At 36.9% G+C, this 20,926-nt stretch overlaps 2 protein-coding genes, 4 non-coding genes and 1 pseudogene across 6 annotated transcripts; 6 read left to right on the forward strand and 1 right to left on the reverse strand.

The window, feature by feature from the left end:
• The first annotated feature begins 8,379 nt into the window (after positions 1 to 8,379).
• Positions 8,380 to 9,857, forward strand: LOC126797294 (palmitoyl-monogalactosyldiacylglycerol delta-7 desaturase, chloroplastic-like). The gene is made up of 5 exons (XM_050523943.1): positions 8,380 to 8,610; positions 8,754 to 8,894; positions 9,117 to 9,263; positions 9,409 to 9,515; positions 9,617 to 9,857. The coding sequence occupies exons 1-5, from the start codon at positions 8,386 to 8,388 to the stop codon at positions 9,855 to 9,857; spliced, it is 861 nt and encodes a 286-aa protein (XP_050379900.1). The 5' UTR covers positions 8,380 to 8,385.
• A 1,742-nt stretch (positions 9,858 to 11,599) lies between these two features.
• LOC126801005 (AUGMIN subunit 2) lies at positions 11,600 to 14,510 on the reverse strand. Its single transcript, XM_050528442.1, has 6 exons — positions 14,356 to 14,510; positions 13,983 to 14,102; positions 13,737 to 13,841; positions 12,834 to 12,902; positions 12,348 to 12,461; positions 11,600 to 12,175 (listed from the first exon to the last, which is right to left on the reverse strand). The coding sequence occupies exons 1-6, from the start codon at positions 14,476 to 14,478 to the stop codon at positions 11,831 to 11,833; spliced, it is 876 nt and encodes a 291-aa protein (XP_050384399.1). The 5' UTR covers positions 14,479 to 14,510; the 3' UTR covers positions 11,600 to 11,830.
• Positions 14,511 to 14,816: 306 nt separating this feature from the next.
• Positions 14,817 to 15,003, forward strand: LOC126801287 (small nucleolar RNA Z112). Its single transcript, XR_007672782.1, has one exon. It is a non-coding gene; the product is annotated as a small nucleolar RNA Z112 (small nucleolar RNA).
• Positions 15,004 to 15,056: 53 nt separating this feature from the next.
• Positions 15,057 to 15,204, forward strand: LOC126801311 (small nucleolar RNA snoR2/U65). Its single transcript, XR_007672805.1, has one exon. It is a non-coding gene; the product is annotated as a small nucleolar RNA snoR2/U65 (small nucleolar RNA).
• A 52-nt stretch (positions 15,205 to 15,256) lies between these two features.
• Positions 15,257 to 15,337, forward strand: LOC126801296 (small nucleolar RNA snoR77Y). The gene has a single exon (XR_007672791.1). It is a non-coding gene; the product is annotated as a small nucleolar RNA snoR77Y (small nucleolar RNA).
• A 127-nt stretch (positions 15,338 to 15,464) lies between these two features.
• On the forward strand, positions 15,465 to 15,609 carry LOC126801306 (small nucleolar RNA snoR74). The gene has a single exon (XR_007672801.1). It is a non-coding gene; the product is annotated as a small nucleolar RNA snoR74 (small nucleolar RNA).
• Positions 15,610 to 16,296: 687 nt separating this feature from the next.
• Positions 16,297 to 18,920, forward strand: LOC126797295 (probable disease resistance protein At5g66900; annotated as a pseudogene).
• Positions 18,921 to 20,926: the final 2,006 nt, after the last annotated feature.

The raw sequence follows: 20,926 nt of genomic DNA on the forward strand, positions 1-20,926 counted from the left end.
GCCCGTGGGCAGCCCGATGGGTCAAAACTCAGTTCGACCTAGCCCGTCACAAATCTCATTCAAGTTCGGTCTTATGGGTGTAAGGCTGAGTAAAGACTTATGTCAAAACACATCTTTTTTGGTTGACCGTATGTACATACGGTCAAATCACGTCCAAAACGAACAAAATTTATACGGGGTCCCTAAATATATATACCGATCACATCTGCTGGTGTTGATCGACCATATTTCAAAATTAGAATTTATTTATCACTTGTTTTTTGGAATGTTTTCCAAGAATCTTTTATTCTTTTAGTAACCCTTAAATAAGAGTTTTTTTCTTAATACAAGCCTGCAAGGCCCGGCCCGTAAAAACCCACAATTCTCGGCCCGCAAAAGCTGGTAAGGCCCGCTTTAGATGGGTAGGCTTAGTTTTTCTTATTTGTGAAAATATGCGGACCGTCACTTTTCTAAATGTACTAAGGCCCGGGCCAGCCCGGGCCGAGCCCTATTGGTGGATGATATGCAGAAGAGACGAAAATTGGATGTAGGAGGAAAAAAAGAAAAAAAGGAAGCCCGAGCAGCTCTGCCTAGTGGGTAAAAGCCTGGTTGGCCCTATAAAGTTTGACCCACAAGCTGCCTTTAACTCTGATATTTAATATTTTCCCTAACAACTTGGCTGGGCTCGAACCCGTTAGTGTTGGGTCAGTTTGAGCTAAGTAGAAATATAACTAAAAACCAAACATCTCTATGTTGAATCTATGTAGTCGGCCCAAGAATAAAAATAAACAATGTCATGTTAACACAACTAACTTATTTGGAGTAACCAGAGTCTTAGATTTAGGCTTCCAATCTAGATAGAGTTAGAAGCCCAAATATGTCAAAACCAACCATCGGGATCCCATATCTGAGCCCACGTGTGAGTGAGCCTAATGCTTATTTATTTTTTTCTTTCATAACTTCTCTCTCTTAATTCGCTCTTAATATCATTTATTAATTAATTTATGTTGTTTTATTCATATTTATTCTAACAATTTAACCATGGTAATATTTTGGGACGCATGTCAGTATCTCAAAGGATGGTCATATCACCTCCTGAGTGTGGGAGGTAAGCAAATTTGAATCCTGAAGTCCTACTGCCCTAGTTCTGCCAATGTTCAAAATATTGTTCCTTCATCATATATGAGAGGCAAAAAATTTAAGTTTTTTTTTAATAGAACGATTGAGCCATTAAATATATTAAAATGTGTGAGGTCAACATGAACATGGAAACCCATTTGGTGGGCACGAAGTTAGAACCATGCGAGACAACAAAGCCTAGCAAACTAAATTCTAACAATCTCAATGCCGACAACCATAATATGAATCCACAGAAGTAACCAAGTAACCAAATGCCCTAAATGTAAGATTACGCTCACTTATTTAATAAAACCTGGAACCATCCTACGTAGAGGGGGTATCTTCGAGATCAATACTAACTAAAGCTGTCACATCCCGGATTGGAACATTAAAGTATATTAGGATTTAAAAGGAGATTAGAAAGCAAACATAGCGATTAGGTTTCGGTCAGACACTCACTAACGTTAACAAGTGAATAAAATTTTTGGACAAGACAAACATGTTCACGAAATAACAAATGATACTACTTTACATTTCCGCGAAAATAAATAACTTTATACAATAAGAATGAGGAACGTAGTGTTAATGCCACCGACCCAAATTAAACAAGTAGACAACCCAATTTTTATACAAAAGTGTCAAGAATAACTAAAGAAACAACCTTGGGAAACTTTACTTGAAAACATTGATACAAGACATGAGAATGAGATGTATAAGGGTGAACGAACGCTAACTCTCAAATGAGGCTCCTAGCTCCGGAAATAACAATTGGACCTGCAAGACAACTATCGTAGGGGTGAGCTTCGTCCTCGCTTGCCTAGTAGGGGCCAGCCTGCCCATGAGATTTGAAAACCAAAATCAGGTAAGGATAAGTTTTATAAAACGTTGAGGGTAGTTTAGCGCAGAAAAAACCATTTAATTAAAAACAAATGCAAGTTTGGGAATATCATGCTAAAATAGTTTGTGGAGCTCCAAAGGTAGGGTAAGGCAAATTCAACTTCAAGCAATGCTCGACCGATCCTAGCGACTAAATAGTCGAGGCCAACTACACGTCTGTTATAATAACAGAGTAGCGAGAGTGTCAATTTAAACGGAATGCGCTCAATAGTAAAGTATAGAATGTGGATCCAATAGTAAATATGACATTGCCCACCCGGAGGTTCACGGTCATCGACACCGTAAGATTACCTAGTATGTTAGGCTCCAGCCACTCTCAGGTTAACACACACGATGATTCACTACTTACCCTATCTCCAAATCGTGTCTAGTCTCTGGTTTTCACAACATTTAATGCATCATAAATTATTCAACCGAGAACTAGACTATGCAATTTATTTGGCCCAAAATACAACATAGGAGGGTTAGCTCTCCTACTTGGAATGACGTGCAGAATCCCAGCCGTTGTCCAAATCCAATGTATAGCTGATGTTGCTGCTCCACTGCTCGATCTGGTACCATCAACTCTGAATTTATGGATCATATAAAGAGTCAATTTCAAGTCGAATATTGTAGAAAAGTTAACTCGACCCCCTTTTCCTGGTTTGACTAGGAAAGTCAACATTTGACTTTTTGTTGACCAAACCTTTCCTGGTTTGACCAGGAATTGACCATGTTGATCAATTCTTGAAAAATCCGAAAATGATCCAATTTCAATAGTCGATAGATACTAAGCATACTTTATGGATATAAAAGTTACTCATAATCATATCGATGACTTGTTTATTATACCAATACATTTCTAAGTTAAATAATTATCGATTCTCGAACCAGGCGAGAATCAGAACTAACATTAATCGTAACTAAAAGTTACATTTATTCGTCGTATTTTTAGTTAAAATTGAGTTTTCACTAAGTTACCATAGATAAAAGTAAAACCGTTAAAATCATTTAGTAAATGGTAAAAGAGAACTTGGGATAAAACTGTAAAAGTCAAGTCAAAACATTAAATAGTAATAGTAAACTATCAGGGGTATTTTAGTAATTTCACAATGGGCAGTAAAATGGTGAAAGAGAAGGAACAGAAGAAAAAAGAAAATGAGGTAGAGAGAGAGAACGCGAGGAAGAAGGAAAGAAAAGAAGTTGGGCTCGGGCTTGGGGCTGGGTCAAACAAAAGAATTGGGCTTTGTCAAAAGCCTGAAAACAAATACACAAAACTAAAAAATACTTTAAAACAAAATACAACTTTGGAAAATCGTAAAAATAAAACCGAGCGTCGTAAAAATATTCCGAAGACATTTCCGAGTTCGTGGCGACGTGTAGCTTTATAAAGACGTATTAAACTACGTACTCGACTCGACATTTAACATAAATGTCGATTAAGTAGTTCTAATGTGTCGGTAATCGAGATTACAACTTTGGAAAATCGTAAAAACAAAACCGAGCGTCGGAAAAATATTCCGAAGACATTTCCGAGCTCGTGGCGACGTGTAACTTTATAAAGACGTATTAAACTACGTACTCGACTCGACATTTAACATAAATGTCGATTAAGTAGTTCTAATGTGTCGGTAATCGAGATTAGAAATCTCAGGTCTTACAAAAGCCTTCAACTGACACCCGAAGACTACATCACCAAACATGACTCAAATGACGTCAAGGCCCAATTGATTTGTGTACCCAACTCCGGCACCCAGCCATCCAATCTGCCGGCCAAAAGCTTGTCGTCATCAACTGGATGCCTTCCATAAAAAAAGAGTAATTTATGACCATCAGCCATCTTCCCCGCATGAAAGGACACCAAACTCCCACAAGGTTGCCAAAACCCCGACAACTAGATCTTCAATTGTAGCCGCACCACTGTCAAAAGGCCATGGAGTCATCCACCACCAAATGCTTTTCCAATCGGAATTAAAAGAAATCAATCTCTGTCTCAACAACCCGGGGGGGGGGGGAGAGAAAGAGGGACTGGCAAAGGCAATCCCCATTAGGGGTGTTAATTGAAAACCGAAAACCGAAAAAAAACTGAACCACAACCGAACCATAACCGAAAAAAACCGAAGAAAAAAAAACCGCACCAAACCGAAAGATTTGATGTGGTTTTGGTTTGGGATGTTTGGAAACCGAAACCGAACCAAAAAACCGAATATATATATATATTATAAAGAAATTATATTATTTATAGATATATTTAATATACATAAGTAAATATGTTATCGATCTAGACCCAAACTTTATCAAAATTCGGTGAATTTTTTACCATATCTGTATTTATATATGCTAATCACATCCGACGGTCGAAATTTAATAATTTGAATTTTAGATATTGGAACCACAACATGTCTACTAATGTGGTATAACTTGTTTAGTGGCCTTTTTGCAAATGTATGCAGTTGTGAAGCAACTATATCTTATAAATAGAATTTTGCAAATCTGTCCGCATGATGCGTTACGTATAGTGAAATATGGTTATGGTAAAAAAATCACATATTTTCGATAACGTTTGTGTCCCGATCGAGGCGGTTAACCCTTTTTACGCTTATTATCACCTATGGGTAGCCTTATCCCTGGAACGTAAAATTTTTGAAAATTTTACACTAGATGCTACATCACATATATGTGAGAGTGTGTGCATGAAAAAATCTACCAAAACTAGTCAAGAATGAGGGGGTAAGAACAAATTCACTTAATTATATGAAATTAAGTTAATGTTGACCACATCGATCGAGATCCAAATATTATCAACATTAGATGAATTTTTTACCATATCCTTATTTAAATATGCTGATCACATCTGACGGTCAAAATTTAATATTTTGAATTTTAGACATTGGAACCACAACATGTCTATTAATGTGGTATAACTTGTTTAGCGGTCTTTTTGCAAATGTATGCATTTATGAAGCAACTATATATTATAAATAGAATTTTACAAATATGTCCGCATGATGCGTTACGTAGTGTGAAATATGGTTATAGTAAAAAAATCACATCTTTTCGATAACGTTTGTGTCCCGATCGAGGCGGTCAACTCTTTTTACGCTTATTATCCCCTATGGGTAGCCTTATCCCTGGAACGTAAAATTTTTGAAAATTTTACACGAGCTGCTATATCACATATATGTGAGAGTGTGTGCATGAAAAAATCCACCAAAACTAGTCAAGAATGAGGGGGTAAGAACAAATTCACTTAATTAGATGAAACTAAGTTAATGTTGACCACATCGATCGAGACCCAAATATTATCAACATTAGATGAATTTTTTACCATATCCTTATTTAAATATGCTGATCACATCTGACGGTCAAAATTTAATATTTTGAATTTTAGACATTGGAACCACAACATGCCTACTAATGTGGTATAACTTGTTTAGTAGCTTTTTGCAAATGTATGCATTTGTGAAGCAACTATATATTATAAATAGAATTTTGCAAATATGTCTGCATGATGCGTTACATATTGTGAAATATGGTTATGGTAAAAAAATCACATATTTTCGATAACGTTTGTGTCCCGATCGAGGCGGTAAACCCTTTTTAAGCTTATTATTCCATATGGGCCTATGGGTAGCCCTATCCCTGGAAGGTAAAATTTTTGAAAATTTTACACGAGCTGCTACATCACATATATATGAGAGTGTGTGCGTGAAAGAATCCACCAAAACTAGTCAAGAAGGAGGGGGTAAGAACGAATTCACACTTAATTAGATGAAATTAAGTTAATGTTGACCACATCGATGGAGACCCAAATTTTATCAAAATTTGATGAATTTTTTACCATATTCGTATTTAAATATGCTGATCACATCTGACGGTCAAAATTTAATATTTTGAATTTTAGACATTGGAACCACAACATACCTACTAATGTGGTATAAGTTGTTTAGTGGCTTTTTGCAATTGTATGCATTTGTGAAGCAACTATATCTTGTAAATAGAATTTTGCAAATTCGTCCGCGTGTTCTTTTTATTTCGTTAAGAATCAAGTAGATAGACAAGGAAAGAAACTCCAATTTTCTTTACAAAATAACCGAAAGAAAAACCGATATAAACCAGAGAAAAACCAAACCGAACCAAACCGAACACAATTGGTTTTTGAAAAAAAAAGTGAAAAACCAAACCGAACCAAACCGAATAAATAGAACGGTTTGGTGTTCGGTATCACCTATAAACCGAACCATTCACACCGATTAACACCCCTAATCCCCATGCCTGAAGCCAATCATTATTGTCTTCACAAGATCTAACCATCACCAAATCCTATTCTCATAGCTTCTTAGCAAAAGAAAAACTAGCGTAAGGACGAGAGAGAGTGGCGGCGTCATAGGGTAGGTAGTATTTATTCCTAGATAAATCAGATCAATTGTTGGTCTTGAAAAAGAACTCTCGGTAAACAAAACTTCTTAACAATATTGATTATTGAGGTTTGGCCGGTTGCATTATTCAATTCTAAGTTATTATTATTAGGAAAAAGTTTAGTAACAGTACATGAAGTTATGGCCACTATTAATTCTTGTATATTAAATTTTAAAATATAGATTTTAGTACATCAAATTGTACACCCGAACAAGCATACATACACGCCGTTACAACACCGTTAACCTATTATGCCATTACTGATTTTAAGAGGGTAATTATGTACTTTCCGTGTCACTCACCTCCCAAATTTCATGGCAACCAAGCTGAATCCCAACTTCAATCTTTGGCTTATTGGTTATGTTCTTTCGGCTATTCTTAAACTTCTTGGTGTTGGGCATGTCGGTAATTAAGCTTGGATATATATATATATATATATATATATATTTTTTTGGCTAAAGAGGTCCGCACCAATGGTTTTAGTGCGGATTTCCATTTTTGTTCAACTTTTTAATCGAATTTCCTCATCTCCACCGTTTAGTATCTAGATAATATTATGTAGATCATCGCTGTAAATTTTCAGCCAATTTGGTGATCACTAAGGCTCTCAAAATCGAAAAACAAATGGACGGGTTGAATTCTATCAAACATGAACCGTTCATTTTTTGACAGAAAAACACAATTTTGAGGGCCTTAACGATCACGAAATTAGCTGAACTTTTTACAGAGAAGATCTACATAATATTATTTAGATACTAGACAATGGAAATGAGGAAATCCGATCGAAAAATTGAGTAAAAATAGAAATCCGCACCAAAACTATTGGTGCGAACCTCCTTAGCCAATAAACCCTATATATATATATCCCAAAAATCTTTTAAAAGGCTGGATTTAGTACGGTGGTTCGATGTGTAAGAGAAGAGAGATGAGCTTATGAGGCTTGAGATTGGCAAAGGAGGAAAAAAGACTTCGTTAATTAAGTGCATAAGGGGTTGATAATGAAGTGCGCGAGGGCCTTAGCTAGGGCGTAGATGGAACCGTGGAGAGATAAGAGCATTTGACTCCGATTATTATGGCTGGGATGTCCACCATTGGAAAGGGATGAAGCTCAGAGATAAGTGCCCAGGCTAAAGATACAGAGAACCGGGTGCCCAGTAATTACCCTTCAAAACATGGCATCTGTTTGACAAACTAACGGTGTGATCGAAATCGTGCATGTATATTGGGTCGGGCAAGAAAAATGATGTACCGAAGTTTATAATTTGGGACTTAATGTACACAAATTCATAGTGAGCTAAAGTTCATGTACTCATAAAAAAAATTCCCTTATTATTAACTGTACTTCACAACAATTGAACTATTACCATAATTGATAATGAATTTAAAGTTTTGTGTCATCAATTTTGATGTTGAAAGCTGAATAGGAAGCATGCTCTCTTTTCACCTGCAAATGATTTCGTTTCATGCATGTATGTTGATACCATTAATGAAATCATTATAGCTATGTATCAAACAAAAAAAAGATATGCGTAGCTAGTCGGCTATTCATATACTAGAGCTCTCCTCACTGCAAATTAACTACCACTTTTGAAATAAACATATAGTCGGGGTCATACTAATAGATATGAGCATGACTATGGCACATTAATGAGAAACTTAAATCTTATGTAGTATGTAGGTTACATTGACACGTCGCTAATTGAAATAATTATATTATGTAATTTTTAAAAGAAAAAAACATTCTTATTCTTATATTAATTTGTGACGCAAGTTGAGGAGAAATTTTCACCGAGGCGGCAAAACATTTTCCAATACAATGTCAACTTGGAAGAAATATAATATGACGACTCACATGCACAGGTATCTATTTAGTAATTAGCTAGACTAATGCCAAATGGCATATAAAAGCTGCCGCTTCTTCTTCGCTTCGAATCAGAGTTGTGTTTAATTTATCTCTGTGACTTCAAGAACACTGAACACATCGAAGAAAACATGGATGCCTCAACAACCAAGTTATTTTTCCTGGCCGTACATGGCCTTGCTCTTTTGGGGCCGTTTTATGTCAACTGGTCTGCGTTTTGGCTGGCTGTGGCACTCTATTTTGTTACAGGTGTGGGTATAACTCTGTCTTTCCATAGAAACTTGGCTCACCGCAGCTTCAAGCTTCCCAGATTGCTCGAGTACACTTTTGCCTACTGCGCCGTCCTTTCACTTCAGGTTTGTGAACAACATCATCCAAGTACTTATGAGTTCTCTGTTAATGGCTCCTATCTACTTTGATCTGGCTAGCTTGAGATACTTTGTGGATTCAGTTCTCATCAGAGTCATGCATGCTCTTGCTTTGGATGGTTTAATTGCAGGGAAGCCCGATTGAATGGGTGAGCACGCATAGGCTCCATCATCAGTATACAGACACATGGGATGACCCTCACACGCCCATTAAGGGATTCTGGTACAGTCATATTCGTTGGGTTGTCGACTATCATTCTTGGTTTGGAACAGTACGTATAAACCTACCCCTCTTTCTCTCCCTAGTCCCTCATCGTCTGCAACGTATTACCTGAATACATGCATGCAGTGATTTTTATTTTGTGTTTTTCTTCACGTCATAAATTGTGAAATGATCGAGATAAAAGTTGCATGCATGCACCGATCGGATAATTAATTGCATGCATGTCTTCCTCATTATGTGTTTGAAACTTTGAATTGTCGAACTTCTGTAGCCGGACGCACGAGACTTCAAGAATGTCGGAGACTTAAAGAAGCAGTGGTATTATAGGTTTCTTCACTATACGTATCCTTTTCATTCTGTTGCTCTTGGAGTTCTGCTATATGCTGCAGGTGGAATACCATTCTTGGTTTGGGGAATGGTAGGCTTGCTCCTGCAGTCTTGCCGACTACTAATTTTCATTTGGCTATACACAATTGCGCGCGCGCGCGCGCGCACACACACACACACATATTTACTTATCAACAATCACATTTGAGCAAAATGATTTTCATAACTCTTTACAGGGTGTGAGGACTGTATTTTTTCTCCACGTTACTTTTTCAATAAACTCGATCTGCCATATGTGGGGAAAGCAAGTCTGGAATACTGGTGATTTATCTAAAAACAACTGGTACTGAATTATATTTCTACTCGATCAATTATTTGGCTAATTAATTACTAATGTGGTTCTCATGGCCGAATTATATAACTTACAATTTGAGTTTAATATAGGATGTTAGGGTTGCTAGCACATGGAGAAGGTTGGCACAATAATCATCATGCTTTTGAGTACTCAGCTAGACAAGGCTTGGAATGGTGGGAGATTGACACTACTTGGTATATAATTCGGTTCCTAGAAGCCATAGGGTTGGCTACAGACGTAAAACTCCCATCTGAAGCTCATAAGGAACGGAAGGCTTTCCCAACTGATCGAAGCTCACAAGAACGAATTGATTTTTGCACTATCGACTAAGTTTGACAGGGAAAGCTCAAAGGCGGGAATGAACCAGTAATATTGTAAGAAGTGACGGGAATAAGATTGATTACCAACTGTCCAGTGAGGTTCAAAATCTGAACAATGATACCAAACATTATAAACTTTCATTAAATAGTATTAAATTAATAAATAGTTATAATACTAAAAATAATGTCATTATTTAGTGTAATGATAAATTTTTTTAAGTAGTTATAATTGTGCTAGGCGATTGCTCATATTTTGAAATCTTTTCATGATGGTTTCATTATCAAGTTCAATTCATTCGGATAATGTCATGATCCGGAAGTACCATCATTGGATGTATTTCTTGTTTTAGGAGCTTCAGACGGTGTCAACTGATAAAATGCTCTTTACAGTATATAATTATCGAATAAATCTTTCATAATTTTAAAAGTTTCAAGTATGTACTGTATGTTTGAACTTCGTTAGTAGGGAAGAGAGTGAGAAGTTCTCCCAGCTCACTAAATCATGACAACTGAATCAAACTATGATTTGGAAAATATGATAAAAGAACTAAAGGAATTCTACCCAAATAGAAACAGGAGATAAATATCATCAGTAATTAGCAATAAATATTAAAAATAAGAGATTGTGACAAAAATAATGTGTCCGAATTAGACAGATTGCTAGGAATTATTAGTATTTTAAACAAAATTGTTGTTTTAGTGTCACTCTTAAATAATAGATTAAAGTAGATTATGTCATTAAAAAAAATTAAAGTAGATTATATGCATTGTTGATCACCAATAAGAGCAAAGTTGAAACTTTTTTTTGAAAATATCAGAAGCCGCCCCTATGTCACTATGTGCCTGCGCCTATGCAACTATCTCATATTATTTGTTTACAAAATAATATTTACCAACCCTTTTTAGTATACGGTATACAATCACAGTTACACGTCTCAAGTCATTAAAAAAAATTAAAGTAGATTATATGCATTGTTGATCACCAATAAGAGCAAAGTTGAAACTTTTTTTTTGAAAATCTCAGAAGCCGCCCCTATGTCACTATGTGCCTGCGCCTATGCAACTATCTCATATTATTTGTTTACAAAATAATATTTACCAACCCTTTTTAGTATACGGTATACAATCACAGTTACACGTCTCAATGCGAAATCAAATTTCGCTACTTCTAAGATTTACCATCCATCATTTATACGGTACGTACTCAACTCAAATATATTCAACCAACTAGATACTGATTTGTTCTAGACTGCTTGCTTACATGTTGGTTATGCATCATGCATGTGTGACTTCGGATGCCATCATGCATGAGCATGATTTGCAGGTTTCTCTGTTTCTGGTACTGTTGTGTAGACCTGTGTGATATTGTGGATGATTCTCTGCGTATTATATGGCCTGATCAGAGTTTGCTCATTCTCAAGAAATAAAAATCAGATAGTTTGCTATACAGTATTAGCTTGTTTTAAATCTTTATTTGCATTCTTCTAAAAAAAACAAACGGACAGATAATTAGCTGGTAATTGTCATCTAGACAACGGAGAACCAGAAATGAAAAACACCTGTAATTCTGTAGTGTAAACCAATAAGGGAGAACCCAGATATTATGAAAAGAGAAACCACTGCAGGAATATTGCCCTCACTAGTTTGTAGTTACTACCATAAGAAGCAAGCGGTAATACCTAAAAAGTGGCAAGTGCCAGATTTTGGTACTGAAGGACTCCACTGCAGGTGTCTTAATGTAAGTTTCGCAAGCACAACCAAATCTTAACGGTTTTACTGGTGAAACTAGATATTCAATACACTTAGTTACTTTGGCACAATTCAGATAGAACATATGTATTACTGCACAAACTAATGTTTTACAAGTTCAAAATTTCAAGGCGCATAATCAATATAGAGGTGTATGCAGAGGTTGCTGCGTTATACGACCCCTATATTATACATCAAAACAAACATATAATGGTTCACAAGAAGATTCAGCTTTTAAGTAGCAGCCTTTGTAACTGAAGGGGGCCATGACAATCTCCTACGGTTAGAGCTGTCCAGCTCACTTTCATCCTCTGCTTCTTGATGCTTGATATCCAGCCTACTTGCGCTTTTGATAGCCAGGTCATCAAAACTAGGTTCAGTTTTCCAAGTAGGTGGAGTTACACAATCGGGAACCCCTGGTACTCTTCTGGAATCCTTGGCTGGTGTTATAGGTGAAGGGGTATCAGAATGACCTACTCTGAGTTGTTGAAGCGTTGCAAATGACTCCCTCATAGCAGACATTGCTTCGAAAAATCGGGTGCATGAAGCTAAGGCAACAGGAATTGGACGAAGCATTTCCTGCAGTTGAAGAAAAATAAAGATCAATACTCAAAAGAAAATGTAAAGAATACACTCACACGTGATCCAAACTCAAATAACAAATATGCTTGAATCTTAATAATGACAATAAAAAATTTATGTTTAGGGAATCTAAATGAATAGACAACATTATAATGTTCTACAAACATACCCCCCATACTGAAGGAGGCTCCTTAAATGTTTGGCTCCACTGGAAATCGGCAACTGATGCTGTTAATGCTCCATAATCACTAGCAGCCTTCATCAGTAATTCAGAGAATTGTTTCTGCATAAACCAAGCAGATATGCCACAAGAAGCATTACTTCTATCAAACAAAATGAGATTTCCAACAATATCTTCTTCATTTGCAGGAAAATTATCCTTCAATTGCCTTCTAAGATTAATATTACCAAAAGCTAAATAAATATCTTATATATATATATTGACTAGAGTTGTGACATATCAGTAATTTATAAAATAGTTGATGAATTACTCTACGGGGAAGAATTTTAGCGGCAAAGACTGTTCGGAATGATGCAAATAATTAAGATTGGCCAAGTAAAATAGTAGTGAAGATGTACAATACTGTAAACATATATAAACTCCCATTTCGAAAAAAAATATTACTCCAATATAAGAGATATGAGGGAAAAAAACCTGATATTCTGCTTCCACTGGAATGCAATCGAGTGAATATGGTTGTTGGAGACGAGCAATGATACGATCCTGTCAGAACATGGAAACAAAATACGTCAGAACTGAGATACAAACAGATGAAGTAAACTACTAATGTCAAAACAACAATCATACTATCTTCTAGAGCATAACTTGCCGACAACAACTACAAGCTCGACAAAGGATAGACAATGTCAATATGCTGTTGTATGTCCATCCTACTTAACTTCTAGACAACAACTAAAAAATTAATCAACATAAGTTTGCCATACTTCCATCCCAAACATATCTTTGAGACCATATTTATAGTTTCAACTCCGTTTTAACTGTATCCACTATGCTATCATTAGCCAAATGACTGAGAATGTTATTTTTTAGTAAGATAACTCTGATAAAGAATAAGAGATTATGCCACAAGGCTGAGAAGTTTTAAAGAATTCTTGTATGACATGTCTATCCCTGAGTCAGTGCACAGTAGAAAAGCTTATATGAGTTCAACACACGTCCTCACCAAATTTTGAAAACATTGCCTGTAAGTTTACCCCATGAACTTTATACAGATATTAAAGAAACACCAACACACTAGAATAGGCAAACAGTACCTAATTTAAAACCGTGATAAGAGAAGAGTCAATTCAATTTGATTAACTTCAGACAAATTATAAAATTTAGTGGTGCATGTTAACCAACAAAGAATTTACCCAACTATGTTCTTAGCAACATTGGAATGCACAAGTCCATGTATTAGATGTCGTATCAAAATTCAGATATATAGAACATCAAGCAACATCATTTTCAGGGACAAATGGAAATAGCAGAAGAGTCTTCAACTTACACATTCAAAAGAACTAACAATGTACATGTCACGAAATGCAAGAACTATACCTTGTTCTGAATGACATCTTTTAATATTGTAGTTATCCTTGATAGAGTTTCACACTTCTTCTCCATTTCGCTCACGTGTGTCAAATGTGAAACATTCTTGTCATCCTAAAGACAACAAAACCACAATGTCAGTTCAACAAATCATAAGAAACAACACTGATCAGAACATTCTTATTTCTTCATGAATAAACACCTATATGCATCTCAAATCGAAAACAGAACAGAAGAGAGACTCTAACAGCTCACCTTTCTGCCTTGAAGTTCAACTTGGAGGTCTGCTATTTTCCTTTGCAAACTTGTAAGTTCCCTGAGAACTCTTATCAAGTCATCACCTTCACCAGTACTGGACCAGTTATGAAGCTCTTCCTGCATCAAAACAAACACCAACCCATAATTAACACCCACTAATCATCCACATTACAATCAAACCAACAATCAAACACAATTAACACACACCATCCTACCCTCTGGGTCAACGCATTGTTCTTTTTCAACACAAAAATGTAACTTAAAAAATCAAAATTGAGTTGATAACTGAAATGGGTAAAGCTAGTTCTGATCCAAACAGAGCAAAGAAGCAAAATTGAACTTGGTAGAAAGTGAAAGTCTGGATTTTTACCGGAGTAGGAGCAGCGGCGACTGAGAAGCCGAGATCGGAAGCAATAGAGAGAGCATCGGACATTCCTCCGATGCGTCTCAGAGGCTTCTTCCCCACCCAAGTGCTATCATTCCCCATCGACATTCCACCCACTCACACCAAATTGCTTCACAAATTTTCAAACTCATAAAGCTTTGAACTTTGTAAAATAAAGCAGGACTCTTTTGCCGTCCGGGTCGACCCGTTTAAATGACCCAGTACTATTAAAGCCCAATTCATATTTAACTTACCGGTTAAAATAAGGCCCATACCTTCAACTAGGGTTGAGGGTCTCCCCTATATAAAGTTAAGTTATTACACCCTCTTCAGAGGGTCTCGGTCTCACCCCCCCCCTTCTATCTCATCTGAAATTTGGTGTCTTTATGGGATTTGAGCTTGTTTTAGCATTTTTGGTTTAGGGTTTCAGTGGTTATAGTGTATCTGATCCAGTGAGGAAGCATACCCAATTGATAGGAAGTGCCGTATGACACTCTAAACAGCGGCGGCTACACATAACGAGCCGCCCTACGTTCCCATCCACCGGTGAGTATTTGTTACTCGTCGGTCGGGAACAGGGGCGGCTCAGGTGTGCCTTCGTTGTGTGTGATTTGGAACGGGATTCTGAGGGTCATGTTTTTTCTTGTTGTTTTGTTTCTTTGGTTTGTGTGTTTTGAAGTGTTTATGGTTCGATGCCACGTCGACGGTAGCCGAAAGTGCCATGACCGACGATGCTATGATTGAACCGAGATTGAAGTCTTTCGCTTTCTGATAGGAACCTGTGGATCCTATTAACAATCTGGTTCACGGAGCCGATTTACTGCGATTACATCTTTATATGAGTTTTGTGTTTGTTTTTTTTTCAATGTTTGTGTTGTTTTGATTGAAGCCTATGAGGATTGTATTTTTAGTTGGAATTACCGACTGATGTCTTTGATGATAAATTACTGGCTTTCTGAGGCTTCACAATCTGAATATGTGACCTTTGTTTTGAAAACTAGACTCCCATTCTTGTTGAGCTGTTCTTGTTTGCTAGATTGATACTTCAGTGGGTTGTTTAAGTATGTTCTTTGTATGTGGATTAAACCTGATGTATAAAAGCAGGGTCCTGTTGCCTTGATATGTGAATTGGTCCCTCGTAAACGTCAGGGAAATGAAATGAATTGCAACATTATTGGGTGAACCTGTGTTTGTTCTTTGTGAATGGTGGCTGCAGGTTCAGTAAATGATGCAACATTTTTGTGTTCGTTGTGATTGACAAACAACTTAATGGACAAAGATTGGTTCCAGCTGCAAAAGTTGCTAGGACGGCAAGTAGAAGTAACCATGATTTGGTTGGATGAATTTAAATTCATCTTGACTTCAATAAAAAAATGAAGTAGATTGTGAAATTTGCAAAAAGATAAATGTGAAATGTGCTAATTATAGTTTAATAGGACAAAATGGTTGCTGGAAGCCTGGAACCAGAGTATTTTCTGATCTAGAAAGGGAATAGGCCAGAAAGCTAATGGTCTCTAATCCGTCTGAACAATGCGCATTCCTGATGTGCGTAGAGGCATACAGGCTCGCAGATTAGTATTGGACTTTCATCTTAAAATTAAATGACATACCCGGTTCACCAATTACTCGATAAGATATAAATACCTTGCCAAGTCATGGCCTTCTGTGTTACCTTTGTAAATAATTACCTGCTAAGCCGTCTAAATCGGTCAAATCGGTCATCTACTTGAGATAGAGTGAAATGTACCTAGAAGACAGTACGTGAGCGCAATCATCATCAACAAACAAGAGTTGTACCTAATTCAAAAGTACTGCACGCCAAACAACAACAGAGAACGAATGTTAAAACCATCTAGGGTTCAAAACCGGGACTTGCTGATTGTTCGTTAAGGAAATCTTTTTCCCAGCTCGAACACAGTGGAGTTTATGGGAGGAGCAGTTCTAGGAAAAGCATTCAGTACACTCTACGCCGGCGTTGAAGATTTGATTGCCAAGAATCGCATGTTCAGAAGTCTCTTCAAACTCATCAGATGCAGGCTAGACACTCTAAAGCCACTTATAGTCGACATGGCATCATCTAACGAGCAACTGTCCTACACAAACAAGGATGAGCTTAGAGGTTTAGAACAAGTACTGAAGTGCTCACATGTTCGTCGATGGGATCTCTACAAGAAGTACAAATACGCCACGAGACTTCTTGCATGGGAAGAAGATCTTGAAAGACGTACAATTGCAACTGCTGGATGTTTCTTTAGGGAGTGTGAAGGAGGGGGTCGACCAACTTTCTAGTAGTCTGGAGGAGGTGAACCAACTCATGAAAGAGAGTTTTGTGATACAAGACCAGTCTGCTGAATGTAAAGCTTGGTGTGCAGTACCTGAACTTCCACAGGTCATAGTTTGATTGGAAGCTCCTTTGAAAGATTTGAAGGCAAAGCTTCTTGGGGATGTCGGATTCTCAATGCTTGTGCTCACTACTACCGGAGGATGTGGGAAAACTACCTTGGCAACAAACTTCTGCAAAGATCTATAGAATTGTTAATCACAATCGGAGTACTTCCATCTTTTTCTATGCTAGGTAGGGATCCAACGAACAGTGTGTATTCTTTTTTCCGTTCTGCTAGAGATTTTAGAGTATTAGACCATGTTTTGAATGACGAATTTCTTATGTTTCATAGATAAATTCGGCGAAAACATATTCTTTGTCACTGTTTCAAAGAAGTACAGCTTGAGCTTTATTGTAGAACAACTATATCGACACAAGGGTTCTCAAGTACCAAATTTCCAAAACGAAGTGATTGCAGTTCAGTGGCTGCAAGCATTTTTCAAGGAAGCAGGAAGGAAACCTTTACTGTTTGTCCTAGATGATGTTTGATCTGGATCAGAATCTCTTTTTTACAAATTTGAATGACATAATATTTCTTGTGACATCAAGATCTGAATTTCGAGCATTTAGTCCTCCGTATCATTTTGAAAATTGTTGGGTTATGATGATGTGATGAAACTTTTTCATCATTCAGCATCCTTGGGAGATAAGAGCTCTCATATTCCACCACATCTTTCCAGAAAGGTGAAGTGATCTTTTAGTTGCAATTTAGCATACTTGTTGTAAATAGTTAGAGCATTGATTGTTTTTAGGAAATAATAGTATTCTTCAACAAAGTACATGCTATTAGTTTGAGAAACTTTCAATAATAAGATTATAAATGTCAATGATCCTCTTGTGTATATTTTGCAGATAGTAGAGCCTTGTAAGGGCTTTCCACTTGCCATTACAGTGGTGGGGAGATCGCTTCGTGAACAACCTTTAGAGATGTGGCAAACCAGACTAAATCAATGGTCTAAAGGTTCATCTATTTTTGATTTTGAGATTGATTTACTTCTTTCACTCCAAAGCAGCTTGGATGCTTTGGATAGGGAAATGGCTATAATTAAAGAATGTTTCTTAGACCTTGGTTCATTTCTTGAAGACAGAAAAATCCCAGTTAATGTCATTATTGATATATGGTCCGAGTTATATGATATAGATGAAGACATTTCATGTATTGCAAGCATGTATGAGCTCAACAATCGGAGTCTGGCTAATCTTATGGACAAGAGGTAATTTTGTATATTTCTGCGGTCCATGTACTATCTCTCTTAGTTCATATATAGTTGCTGTTACAACTTACAACTAGCTGCACTTTTATATGAGGACTAATTTCTTTCGATCAAAATTAAACAGGCAAACGAAGTTGGATGGAGAAGGAAATTATGGGGAACACTATGTCACCCAACACGATTTGCTTAGGGAGCTAGCTATTTATTACTCGAAACTAGATTCAGTAGAGTATAGAGAAAGATTGATCATAGACATATGTGGAAGCAGTCTCCCCAAGTGGTGGAGGGAACAAAAGTATCAAGTTTTTAAAGCTCGCCTTGTATCTATATCAACTGGTTGTTCCATTGTTTACATTTCTGTTTCTCTAACATTATGTGCTCATGCTTATGTGCATATATATACATAATTACATATATATATATATTACATGTTACTACATTCAATTCACATTAATTCTCCCGACAATTGCATCCAACAGCATTTTGTGTGCAGATGAAAAGTCTTCAACTTTGAAATGGCCCAGTATGCATCTACGAGAAACAGAGGTACTTGTCTTGAATTTGCAGGAAACACAGAAATATGCTATACCCGAGTTTGTGGAAAAAATGGTGAAACTGAAGGTACTAGTAATCACAAGTGACCATTTTTGTGATAGTCAACTGAGTAATTTTCAGTCAGTAAGTTGGTTATCTAATCTAAAGCGAATTCAGAGGGTATCTCTATATCTTACATATTCAAGAACTCCATACAAGTGAAAAGTCTAAAGAAGTTGTCTTTGATTAGATGTGATACTCGCATAGGTTCAGTGACTTCAGTCCAACTTTCCCATGCATTTCCAAACCTAGAAGAGATGTACATTGATGGGTTTCTTATGGTACTGTTGCACTTGCTACGTGATCTGATTTCTCTAAAGAAGCTCACCATTAGCAGGTCAAGTGTGTACTTTGCCTGAAACGATTGGAAATTTAATTAGTCAATTTAGAAGTGTTGAGGCTAAGGTCACTGGGTGGCCTTTCTAAGGTTCCAGACTCGATCAAGAATCTCAAGAAGTTGAATTTTCTAGGCATATCGGAATGCATGGACATTGACGAGTTACCTGAACACATAGGTGAAATGAGGAGTTTAAGAAAGATCGACTTGAGAAGTTGCCAGTCACTGAAGAAGCTGCCTCGATCAGTATTGGATTTGAAGCAGTTAGAAGAGGTGGTATGTGATGAATGTACAGAAAGCTTATGAAAATCTCTGTTGCCAAGTTTCAGAGACAGAAACCAAGAAATAAGCATATCGTCCATGAGTTGATATTCGAATTTAAGTTTGAGTGTTTTGAATTTTGATCACAAGAGTCGTTTGTTATTGTACTTGAGTCTCAGGCGTACTAAATTTCAACGATTCCACATAGGTTTAGAGAACAAAGATCCCATTTAAGATCAAACAATTCCATCGAATTGAGTATGATTGTATATGTCATAGCATCTACTATACCAGGAATATCAATGAACTCGATTATTGAAATTGCTCAAGATACCATTTTTTAGTTTCTAGAATCGGTTCGATCCTCTTATTTTTATTTCTCGAACCGAGAGATCCATGAATTGGGATCCAAATGCATATAGATACAAATGGTCTAATGGGAGCAAGAAGTTACACGAACATTTGGAATATTTCATTTCCGAGAAGAGCCATTTTCCCAAATTGCACTACTGTTTTGTTTAGCACATCACCAAACTTAAATTCCACATCACCGAGTTTGTTTAGCACATCATATCTAAGCATTAGTTAACTAGACAGTACTTGTAGACGCCAATTTTGACATAGCAACACGAAATCTTGCAAAACATGTGTTACCACCACATCATAGTTTTTTTTTTCAATGGATTAAAATAAAATTACATTACAGTTTATGACCTCTTATACAACTAGTACATGAATTATCAAATTGAATAGCACGAGAGACACTAGCAGGGAAAGAAGAGTTCCACTGAGCAATAGAAGTATGGTGCCCCATCTGAGCAACGACATCGCCTGCAAAGTTGGCTTCACAACGAACATGGTTATAATGAATTTCTTGGAAGTAGCCTGCCATGATGTGGATGTCTTTGACCATTGCTTGGATCTGCCAGGGAATAGGGATACTTTTATTAATGTAGTCGATGAGGGTTTTGGAATCTCCTTCAACTTGGATTTTGAGGTAGCCATGGAGAAGAGCCCAAAAAGACCAGCTCGGAAGGTAGAAGTTTCAGCACCAAGAACATCTAAAGTACCAAGGTTTTTAGAGGAAGCAAGAATTGCACAGCCATCAGAGTTATGAATAATAAAACCATCAACTGCAGAGGAAGAGTTGACCGAGCCATCAAAATTCAGTTTCATTCTAGAAGTTGGGGGATGAACCCAAAGAATACGATCATGAGATGTATCAGTGAGAAAGAGAAGTCCTAATTGGGTTAGGAGCAGTATGTCTAAAAATTAAATGGTTCCTAGTGCGCGAGATATGATAAAGAATAGTTAAGGCCTTAGAAAAGATAACCTTATCATAACTGATTGAAATGAGGCACATGGAAATAGAGGAAAAAGAGGGAGGAGTTGTAAAATTTGAGAAAGACCAAACTTGTGTAGAGAAAGGGCGGGAAAGAAAAAGATGATCCATCATCCATAGATTCAATCTGAGTATGACAGAGAGGACAACTTTTGTCGATGGGGGAGTTTGTAAAAAGATGGTCTCTTGTCAGTAAACGATTCCTTAGAAGCTGCCAACTGAAAACTTCAATTTTGGGGGGAAGAGGTAAATACCACATCTTAGAAATAATTGTCGCAGTAAAATGAGTAGGAGAGTTACTAGAAAGAAGATTAGAAGCAGACTTGATGGAGAAGTTCCCATGACCTGTAAGACCCCAAACAAAATAATCAGAGGAGGGAAAATAAGGAATTAGATAGCTTTGGATTTTCTGAATGACATCAACA

Source organism: Argentina anserina, chromosome 6 (assembly GCF_933775445.1).
Source record: "Argentina anserina chromosome 6, drPotAnse1.1, whole genome shotgun sequence".
In the NCBI taxonomy this organism is placed as follows: Eukaryota; Viridiplantae; Streptophyta; class Magnoliopsida; order Rosales; family Rosaceae; genus Argentina; species Argentina anserina.